Source organism: Megalopta genalis, chromosome 4, assembly GCF_051020955.1.
Source record: "Megalopta genalis isolate 19385.01 chromosome 4, iyMegGena1_principal, whole genome shotgun sequence".
In the NCBI taxonomy this organism is placed as follows: Eukaryota; Metazoa; Arthropoda; class Insecta; order Hymenoptera; family Halictidae; genus Megalopta; species Megalopta genalis.
Genome location: NC_135016.1, coordinates 9,444,301 through 9,455,662, shown reverse-complemented (window position 1 = coordinate 9,455,662; position 11,362 = coordinate 9,444,301). Strand labels below are relative to the sequence as shown.

At 39.6% G+C, this 11,362-nt stretch overlaps 1 protein-coding gene across 1 annotated transcript; it reads right to left on the bottom strand.

Annotated features, from left to right (window-relative positions):
• Window positions 1-254: 254 nt before the first annotated feature.
• On the bottom strand, window positions 255-2,619 carry LOC117224801 (ATPase WRNIP1). Its single transcript, XM_033477944.2, has 4 exons — window positions 2,103-2,619; window positions 1,230-2,043; window positions 919-1,146; window positions 255-739 (listed from the first exon to the last, which is right to left on the bottom strand). Exons 1-4 carry the CDS (start codon window positions 2,481-2,483, stop codon window positions 642-644), a joined length of 1,521 nt encoding a protein of 506 aa, XP_033333835.2. The 5' UTR covers window positions 2,484-2,619; the 3' UTR covers window positions 255-641.
• Window positions 2,620-11,362: the final 8,743 nt, after the last annotated feature.

Genomic DNA, 11,362 nt, shown 5'->3' with positions numbered 1-11,362 from the left:
ATTGGTTGATAATGCCAGTTCGTTTTATTTTGTTTCGTTCGAATTTAGTTTACTGTGCAAACGTAATTAATTTGTTTCTAAATAGTGTGTGCTAAATTATAGTTCTTCAACACTTTGATTGTTATTTCGGATTATATATTTCTAAAGGACCATATGATTCAACGCAACTGCAGTTCTCTTAATTGGTAATGAAAAATTATTTCCTGTATTAAAGACTTAATCTTATTATGGTTGAATTAAAAGCTTAATACAAATTAAGCTTTATGGAAACTTTATTTGTACAATCATCAAATTCGTATAATATTTCATGTAAAACATCGCGACAGATCTACGATTTTTTTTTTGTTTCAAAATATCGTAAATACTTTTCGTAGCACTGCCGGCAGTACTACCCTTATAGATTACAAAAATTGATGTTTACGAGTAAATAACGTAGAAAAATGTATATTACAGATTAATACAGAGCTTTAAAAATGTGAAAATGATACATTTAAATAACAAATCATCTCTTGCCTCAGCAATTATCCTTAAAGTATATAAAAGTCCTATAATTAGGACTTTTCCCTGTATTCTAGAACATAATTAATCTACAAATTCGATGGTATGCTTATTTTAGATATACCTAAAATATATACCTGTGTTCAGAAATCGTTTAGAAAAAAATTTACATTCTGAAAACCAAATGGCAAATGTGTCTTAACATTTTCCTCTTTTCGAATTAAATTTGTTTCTTGGCGTCCTGAAAGAAAGATGGTTGACGATTTATTTGATTAATAAATGTCATTCCGGAATTGCATCAAATAATGGATTGAAATCTTGTTAAATATTTGTATTCCCTTTGTCTTATAAGAAAAATATTTTTAAAAAATCGCAACAGTGAATATAACAAAATAAATCAAAATGTATAGACTAACTTACCAAAAATGGCTTGGAGTTTTCTTTGCCCTGATCTGTCTCTGATGAATAATGGTACAGCAGGCTGTGGACCTTTGTGGTTCATAATAACATCTTTGGCATGATTCAATGCATTATAAATAAGTCTTGATTTTTGTGCTCTTGCTAAATAAACTACACATTGTCCTAAAATTACATCACATTCTGGCATTCCAATCATTTCGCACCCATGCATAGTATGGACTGCGACTCCTGTAACAAAAAGTTTTTGCAATTAATAGAACTACATTAAACATTTGGTAAAAATCTAAATGTACCTAATATATCAGACATACCTAATGCATCAGGATCTCCTAAACCGATGTCTACGCTTGATATCCTGACCAATCTCCTGGCTATATCTACAGGATCTTCTTTGAGTGCCATAATTCTTGCTAACCAATATAAAGCTGCACTCTCTTTGCCATCTTTTATTGATTTATGCAATGCAGAATACAAATGGTGAACATTATTATTTTGTCTTTCCGATAGCGTATGTGCATGCTTAAGACTTTCTTTAATATCATCCAAGGTTATTGATGCAACTTGAGAAGAATGTGATACTTTAGTTTTAACTGCTAAGTCTAGGCCATTTAATGCAACACGTGCATCTCCATCGCATACTTCTGCTAGCCATTCAATCACTGTTTTGTTAATGATAAAATCTGAGTTCGAATGCGAGTATTTATTTCCTGAATTGCTTTGATTCTTATTTTGAGGATCGTTTATTTCTCCATTCATGAATGAAACTGCTTTATACAGAATTTCCATTATGTTGGATATTGTTAATTTATTTAAAGGAAATACACGACATCTACTTAACAGGGCAGAGTTTAAACTATAAGACGGATTTTCAGTAGTAGTGCCAACTAATGTAAATGTCCCTGCTTCTATATGAGGCAAAAATACATCTTGCTGGAGTTTATTGAAACGGTGTATTTCATCCATAAATATAACGGTTTGTTTACCAAATTTTGATCCATTCTTAGCTTTATCAAGAACTTCTTTAACATTATTTATGCCACAAGATGTAGCAGAAAGCTTTACAATGTGTAACTTGTCACCACATATTTTTTTGCTCAAATGTGTTATAACATTGGCCAAGGATGACTAAAATATTGGAAACGGTATAAATATCATTACAAATTAATTATCAGTATATATGTTACCTTTCCACAACCTGGTGGACCCCAAAATATCATACTTGGAATGTATCCTTTTGTCACTAATTTCTGTAGAATCATGTCAGAACCAACAACTTGTTCTTGACCAACATAATCATCTAAACATTTGGGTCTCATTTTTTCAGCGAGAGGAACATGATCTTTGCTCGAATTTGCTTTCTGTTGATTCATATTTAGTGTACTTGTTACGGGATCTTTTTTATATTTTTTTGATAGATTTAATTCCACCGTTTCCTCAGAAGACAAAGGTCTCTTTGGACTTTGACATGATTTTCCCAAAGGTACATCGATTGCAGAAAGACATAAATCAATATGATTTCCTATGTCTTCGACGGAATATTCTTTCCTGCAGACTGGACACAGCATATTCTATTATTTATAACGAACTAATAACTTTAAATAATTTCACGTGTGCAATCGAACAGACGTGTCGCACCGTTTCGTTCTTACGCGTCGGAAATTTCACCCCTTCACCCTAGTGGCCACGTGAAGCTAGTTCCAACATGTGCCACGAATGACGCCACCAATCAATAAAGAGTTGTTCGCTGTATAAGCTTCAATTAGGATAACTGTTCCAGGAATTTTAGCGACATCTTTCACAGAATCCTTGAAACCTGTACCCATTGAACAAGTTTCAGCATTCTGCCACGGATGGCACCATCGGTTGTCAAAGATTTATTCTGAATCGACCTTACACAGCTATACTTGATTGCATAAAATGCATTGAATGCTAGCACAGATAAGGTATACAGATAAGTCTGTGCAAACAGCAAGCATTCATTTAAAAGATTCCTTTATAGACATGTATTTACTGGTATAATAACCGATTTTTTGACAATATTTATATTTATACAATGAATATTGCATCCGTTTTATTATTATTATCTATCCAACGCGGTCTAGTGTTTCATATTTTTGTAATAGAAAAGAAATCGCAATCTCCTAATCCTAAAGTAAATTCGTTTTTTAAATCCATTATAGTTATCTAAGATCGATTTAAGATAACTTTCTTGAAAATGGTGGCGCCATTTGTGACAGAATGCAGAAACTTGCATCCCTTGGACAAAAACTGCAGCCACTATTCAGAGTTATCCTAATTCTACCGTAAGTAAATATAATCAGATTGAAAAACAAATTCTTTCTAAATAGTAACAATAATTGGAGTAGCATATTACAATTGTAATCTTAACAATTAATTGCATAATAACAGGTGTTCGAATAAAAGGGCTTCGAAAGATAACTTCCTATGCTCCAATTGTATCATCATTTCCTTTTACAGTATTTAATATCCACTTAATTAATCATATTGAATTATTTGACTACGTTTACTTCGTGAAATTTTATCATGATCAATCGTGGACAATTCTGTTTAATTAACAGAATGAATAAATATGCGGAGTCTACGTTAAAAGTAAAAGTAGAAGTTTCGACAAATGATTTTTATATATTGCATAAATTCTCTCATAGTGCCAGTACATCAATTTTTAACAATTTGTGAAAAACATAAGATTGGAAACAATATAAGATAGAATTTGCAAAAAAAAAGAAACATAAGAATAGATTTAGATTAGAATATTATTATTAGAATATTATTATTATTATTATTAAAATATTATTATTATTATTATTATTATTATTATTAGAATATTAGATTAGAATAGATCTAGAATAGATTTTTTAGATTTAGAAGAATAGATTTACTTGCGAGCATCCCTCGACGTCTCAATTTTAGATTCCTATCACAGTCCACGTATAATGATCGCTCTTCCACGATGACCCAGAGCCTCGTAACGTTCACCAATTAGACAGCATCAACCTAAATTAACATAACCCTGCATCCTAATGAACAATATCAATCAGTCCACCCTCCCGATTGACAAAAACTTAAAAATCGACACCGGTGCACCAAGGAACGAGCCCTCCCGACGATTCGCCATCGCAATCCATTAGAAGCAGCCGCGGCGCATCGGTTCGGCGGCGGTGCATAATAATAATTCAGAGCGTCGTTTTCAGTGGCCGCTCAACAAGTCCCATCAGCAGTCGCATCAGGATCGACCGCCCGCCATCGCGGAAGATCCAGAGATCACTTTGTAAGGGGGCGGGCAGGGCGGTAAATAGAAGCCAGGATGCAAATTGAATTCGCTAGTCGAGCAGGAGGATACTCTTATTTCGGGGGTGAGTAGCTGGCGGGACGTGGATCGCGGGGGTGTATAGGTGTCCTCCGGGTCGTCCTCCTCGTCGCCGTGGAAGGATGCCTTGGGGAGCGTCGCTTATATCGAGTTAGAGCCGTTTGAATACCGACGCGACGTCGTTCTTGGGATCCAGCCGTTGCCCGCGATATCGAAGGATCAAAAGTTGATACCGGGCCGCCTTCCACGGCCCTTGGCATCCTTATATGATTACCCGCAGACCCGGTGCTTGCAGTTCCGTGCCGGGAGAGGGGGTGTTGCTTCGCTCCCCAGCCGATCCACCCCCCGCCGTTCGAGGTTCGACGTCGTGTTAAACCCGATGCAGTCGTCCCGCACCGCGCGTAGAATACCTAAGATCCTTGTCCTCCTGCCTCCGCGCCCGGCCAACCAGCCAAGATCCAGTCACTTCCATTGCCCGGAATGACGTGTAGCACGCATAAAGTATTCCTGGGAGGCGATCCATTCCGAAACTGAGTTACGGCTGCTACGTGGTCCAGGTAGGCGTCGATACGCCCGCGAAATTATGCACCCGATGGCTGATTCGCTGAACAGTCGTGGGACAACCTCAGAACGGCCACCTTCCGTGCATTCGTGAAAAAAAGAAAATGGGAATGATCGATCTCCGAGGGAACAACCACCGACGAGATGCATTCCAAAATGTTCGAGGGATTTTAACCGGAACGTCTTTAATCATAAATCAAACGCGGCTGAACAAAGGACGTTGCTGTGAAACATTCTAACCGCGAGGAAACGGTTCCTGTAATTCTTTTCGGACGAGGATTTTTCGAAGTGCTGCGAATATTTTCCTCGGGAAGATGGGTCACGTATCAAATATTCAAGGATTTGTAAAAGCGAACAATATTGCAGCCTGGCCCCTTGTTATGTACATGGTCAATTACACGCTTGAAACATCTGGAATAAATTGTGATCAGGCTAGAGAATCTAACTCGCTGTTTAACTGGCGCATAATAAAACAAAATCGGTAGACTATTAATCGATTTTCTTTTGTTCTCGATCTCTGTAGATAGAACCGAGAAATGAGAGTTACAGAATCGATGAAAATAAAAATGTCGTGCATCGATTTTTGTCTAGAATAATTTTAATCTTCAGCTGTCATACTTCCTATGTGAAGCACAATATGACAGAATCTTCGAAGAACTAAAAAACTAGCAATACTATTAGGACCCAAAAATTTGAGAATATAATTTGAACATTCTAGAATAATCTTCCCTTTATTAGAACTTGATATCTCACTTCTAAATATATTGAATAAATTGTTAATTTCACTTTTCGAAAAAAGTGTGGGTCATTTTGACCCATTGTCACGACGGAGGTTTGATAGTCTTCAAATAATATAATCAAATTATGAAATTCCTCTAATATAGTGTCACTCATTTGTGTTTCATCTACTCATTTTTTGACATAAAATCCACTGTCTACTTATAATTTATAATTTTCTTAAACAATGTTCAACAAGAATACAGAAACAAACAGCAAACAATGTCGAACATATTTACATGTAACAATTATGTATTTGCTAAATAAACCATCTGATTTAACCCATTATCCGTCAATGTCCCATTATTGGGACACTGTTTCCAATTTTGTCCTTTTAAAAACTGCAACTTCTAAATAAAATACAGGCATTAAAATAGTGAGAACATATCACGTGCTCCATGAAGGTATTAAGAATTCCCGCTATCTTTTTTTAAATCAACTTCAGCTTGAAACTAATAACCTCAGTTTAATATTTTTTTGTATTTATGAATTGCGGCGAGTAATGGGTTAAAGCATAAATAAATAAATAAATAAATAACAGTTATGAGGCCATTTCGGTTCTCCGTAATCGTTTCGAGAACCGAAACCGATGTCATAACTGTCCTCAACCCCTGTTATCGGACGTCTAGTAACCGATCACCGAAGCCACGTGTATTACAGAGATTATCGAGGAGCGAATCTGATACAGGTTACGTTTTTGATCTCTGTTTGAGCTGCTCGAGCGAAATCGCATTGGAAAGTACCGAGAGCGGTATTCAGCGCATGTACAAAGGAGTTCGAGGAAACGTCGGGCCGGCCATTGGCACAGCATAGGGCGGTTAAAGTCCCGCTGAAACAACCGAGAAATAGGTCTATCGGAGCTGGGATACGTGGGCGATGACGACGTCCCCACGGGAGCTCGATTCATTACCGATGTTGAATAAGTGATCGCGGCGGTGCCGTCGACGATTGGCAACGAACGGCCCCGGCCAGAGGAGGATGCTTTTTGAAAAGTGATTATTCGATCGACGATGTCCCGTCCACCAGGACGAAATCGACCCCCGAGGACGTGCACGGCGGCCTGCCGGTGGCGCCCGTGTATCTCCTTTAGCTGCATCATTGATGATCCGGATAGGCGAGTCCTTCTGCTGTTCCGATGCTCGCTGTTCCACGTCAATACGGTTTAGCCGGGCCGGCGCGTGATTAATCCGCGCGCACACGCGACTCCGTTGCCCCGAATTTACGACTTTTCGCCGGACGTTGGCCGTGTCGTCGAAGGATTCCCGCGAACGCAATTAACCGTCTCGTGACCGGACGCCATCGCTGCTAATTGCGGAACAATTCCCCGTCCGATGAAATTTCCGCCGGCTGAATTACGCGACGTCTTCGGACTGCAACAGAGTTCGCATTTCACCAACAATTCGGCATCGCGGGATCCCTGTAGGAAGCGCAATGAAGTTTATTAGCAAACTAAACTAATGCTATCTTGGAGAGCGAAGTATTCTCTTTGCAACGAGCCTAGAAAGATTGTGCTATGATTTTTTCGCATCATTTTATAGTCGTTCGAATCAACAGTCTGCCATTTCGGGACCCAAAATCCGAGGTGCAAATTAAAGGAAATTCGACGAACTACGAACGGTTATAACTTTGTTGGGAATGATCGCATCGCGACGATTTTGGTCTCGTTTTGAAGGGTCGAGTGTACAGTTTCCAACGACTATTTTTTTTTAAGGTAAATAACGTCGCTGTATTTGCGAGTGCACCTTTTGCAACAGCTAAGTCGATGAATAATACTCCTTATGCTTTGAGCTTGATTTAATTATACGTACATTCTAATTATACTGTTATTAGTAGAATGTGGATTTTTATGCGAAATAAAAGTTGTCCACATTTGTTGCAAGATGCAGGTGTCACTTAGGAATTATTTCTTTTTTTATAATGCTACTAGATGGAATGGAATATATTTTATTATTTGCATTTTCTCATCTTTCAAATTACAGCTGCTCATTTTTGTCATGAATGCATAAAACCCACGGTCTAGTATTTGGTTGGCAACTAAGTAATTGCCGATTTGTTCAATGAAATAAAAAATTTTTTTTACTCGGAATGAAGTTTAATCTGTAATGTATTTTCCATTTTGTTCGATGACCTTTTGACATCTCCCTGACAACTTGAAAATTCCACGCTCGTAGAAAGTCTGATCCTTTTCGGTCAAAAACTGAGTTAAGTGAGATTTGACAGCGTCATCGTCATTAAAAGTTTTACCACGAAGGGAGTTGTCCAGGGATCGAAATAAGTGGTAATCCGATGGCGCGAAATCAGGGCTACATGGTGGATGTAACATCAATTCCCAACCAATATCCATCAATTTTTGACGAGTGGACAAAGACGTGTGCGGCCTAGCATTGTCCTGCTGGAAAATGACACCTTTACGATTGACCAATTCTGGTCGCTTTTCCTTGACCGCTGCATTCAATTTGTCCAGTTGCTAACATTCACGGATAATAAAAAATAACATAATAATAATAATAATAATTTTATGACATAATATTTACGGATATCATAAAAATGGGAGTGAGAGACATCTATAACTGAAATCGGCAATTACTTAGTTGCCAACCCAATAGTTATTACTGGCATGAATTAATCGACGACCGTTGACTAAGTCCAACTTTGGGTGCCGCCCCTGTGAAAAAGAACGAGAAACGAAACCGTTTTGCGTCGGGCGACCGTGCGATCGGCCGAAACGGACGTACAACATACGTTGGCAAAGTGTTTTATTTATCGTCGCAATTTGATCGCGCTATAAAGTCGTCGCGTTCGATGTTTAAATTCGAGCCAGGCTTGCTAAGAATTCGATCGATCTCGTACTCTATTGAGTCAGTCAAGCCGAAGACGCCTGATTGATCGCGCCGGGACGTGCGACACGCCACTTTCTTCTTCCCGAGAGCGCGGCCGCCGCCATTTGTTTTATTCTCCGTGGCTCGTTCCCGGGCTATTTGTTTGCACTCCCGTCGTTATTAGAAAAGCCTACTGACAAATGGCGGTGCACTTGACAGTCTGTCGCAGCCCCGATGCTCCCCGGTGTCCCCGGGAAAAAGGAGCTCGACGTTCGAACTCGTAAAACACCGGCGAACTCGCGATCTAGACTGAAACTTTTATGCAGAAGTTTCGCTGCGGAACGTGCCGATGCTAGGGAATTTCGCGAGCTTCCTGATATTGTCAATCAGGATGAACGTAATTCGGCAGGACGCGCGCCGGTCGAAGGAAGATCCACGATGCCGGGGCCCACAGGGGCCGACGTCGGGCGCGGAATTAACACGCGTTGCCGCATGCAACAACGCGGCGAAATTGAATAAAGCGCGCGTGTAATCTCCTCCTAAAAAATTCCATTAACCGGGCCGGCCGGGCTACGTTACGCCGGCGATAATTGCGAATTGACGTTTTTTAATCCCCGCGCCGCGGGTGTAACCACCTGGCTGACGGGAAAATCCACGCGCGAGCAAACGGGATTATACGCTCTCGCGAAAAATGGGATTTCGCGGAGCCCGGTGTCGGTTTATACCTCCTGTTCTGTTTACGTATACGTTCCCCAAAAAATGGGGATCGATTCGATAGTAATCTCGCAAAACTCGCCTGTGTAGCACGCGAAACAATTTGCCCGTTCTAAGTTCCGTGGCAAACACACGCCGGCACGAAAAACTGTTCGAACGCGTTTTCGAATTTCGAAATGTTTGCCGGTATTCGAACTCTGTTGTAATTTTGTGGAAAAAGAATCGTTCGACGATAAACTCGGACGCAATTTAACGCTTCGGAGCTTTGTTTTTACGGTACATTAGTCGTTTCTGCCTGAACTAATTTTACAGGACACGGTGGGTGGCAAACCGAAGATATGTTCCTCTTCCTTTTGTTACGGATTCTTCGTAAAAAAATACTGTAAATTCGAGCATCTCTGGAAATAATAGAACTGTTTGTTCGTGATTGAAATTACCGAAGATTCGACGATTAAAGTTTTCGATTTATAAAGATGCTAAGAAAATTGATACACGATCTTTTTTTAGCCGTTTTAAGACACAGAAATGATAAAGAAGTTAAAGATCATGGAAATCTGCTCTGGTATATCTTTTGTTATAAGAAAGTGGATGGTACAAGTATCATTCAGAGTTCAATAGAACGGTAAAAAAGAATCGTACGTCAAGTTTTTTGGAACCATTGTAACGAGGAAGTTTCAATCTCTAAATCTATGCCAGATTTAGTTGGGAACAAAATTTTTTCCACGTTTCCAGCAACGTATGAATTCGCAACAGTGTTATGGAAAAAAAATCTCTTAAAAAATATACTTTACATTCTTTTAGTGTTTGTGGAACACCTTTCATTTAGGAACGAACGAAAAAGCCAAAAAATAGGATTCGAACGGAAATTCGAACTCGCTGAATCCGAATTCGGAATAGGTTATTTCCTGTTACGTATAGTTTAATGCAATTCAGCTTGGAATCGCTAAAACTCGTTGTTCCGAATGAAACAACAACGTTTCAAATTGAGTGTTAATATGCTGGCTGATTACAGCTGGACACTCAAACGGGATGTTTCAGAAGCCAAATATTCCAGAAAATCAACAAGTAGCGCAAGTTTAGGTAATGTGTTGTACAGTAAATTCTCCCTAATTGACGCTCAGATTGTACACGAAAATGGACAATTTGGGAAGAGGAGATACGATTATTCGAGTCTCCTGGCTCATTTTTATACTTTCCGATTTTCAACAATTATAAAAACGAGGTGCAAGGTTCAAACAATCCTCTTCCCAAATTGTCCATTTTTGTGTACAATTTGAGCGTTGATTAAGGAAAATTCACTGTACCTTGTAAATATATAGGATACAGTACTTATTGAACATTAAACTACGCGTTACTCGAAAACTTTACATGATAGAAAAAAACTTATAGTGCATATTGGAACACCTATCATTGAATATTTTAGTTTAAAAATACTATCGAGATCGCATGATTAAACCACAAAAATAGCATGAAATTTCGCAGACCGCCGTTATGAACGAAACTTTGCATCTCGTTTATGTAATTCTTGACATTCGGCAGCCACAAAAACGAGCCGCATGGCTCGAATAATCGTATCTCCTGTTCCTAAATTGTCCATTTTTGTGTACAATCTAAGCGTTAATTACAGAGAATTTATTATACCTTACAAACATATAGGATATAGCAATTATCGAACATTAAACTACTCGAAAACCTCGCATAAAAGAATAAAAAAACCTGTAGTGCATATTGAAACACCTGTCATCGCATACCTCAATTCAGCGCCAAAAATATGATTAAAAATAGATTAGACCAAGTGTAACAAAAACTGCGCGAAATTTCGCGGACCAGCGTTACGAACGAAACGAGCTGTTTATAGAACGCGGATCCGAGTCGCATAAAATCCGTAATCTCACCGTGTCGTCTAATTCCAAAGGTGTTCGGGTACATTGATTAGAACCGAGCGAACGTCTTTCCACCACCACCACCCTCCCCCTCCCCCTCCCCCGCAGCTCGTAATCCGCAACGAGGTCGGACGCCGGAAGCTCGGGAAGTGGAAGCTGTAATCCTCGGAGGAAGGATTCCGAGGTCCCTCAATTTCGACGGGGCGGGACGGGACGCGGTACGCGGGGGTGTCTGCGACTCGGTCTCCGACGATCTGCATCGAACGGTCGCGGGGCCGCAGCCGCGTGCAATTCCGAGGAAGTAACCCGGCGAGCAATTCCCGTTGCATCTCTCTCTCGGTAGCGGTGCCAATTTCGAGCGT

Coding starts and splice junctions, on each gene's coding strand:
- LOC117224801 (XM_033477944.2), bottom strand. CDS start 2,483: ATGCTGTGTCCAGTCTGCAGGAAAGAATATTCCGTCGAAGACATAGGA. Junction 1,147..1,229: donor AGGAGATCCTGATGCATTAG/GTATGTCTGATA, acceptor TTTTTGTTACAG/GAGTCGCAGTCCATACTATG. Junction 740..918: donor AAAACTCCAAGCCATTTTTG/GTAAGTTAGTCT, acceptor TCTTTCTTTCAG/GACGCCAAGAAACAAATTTA.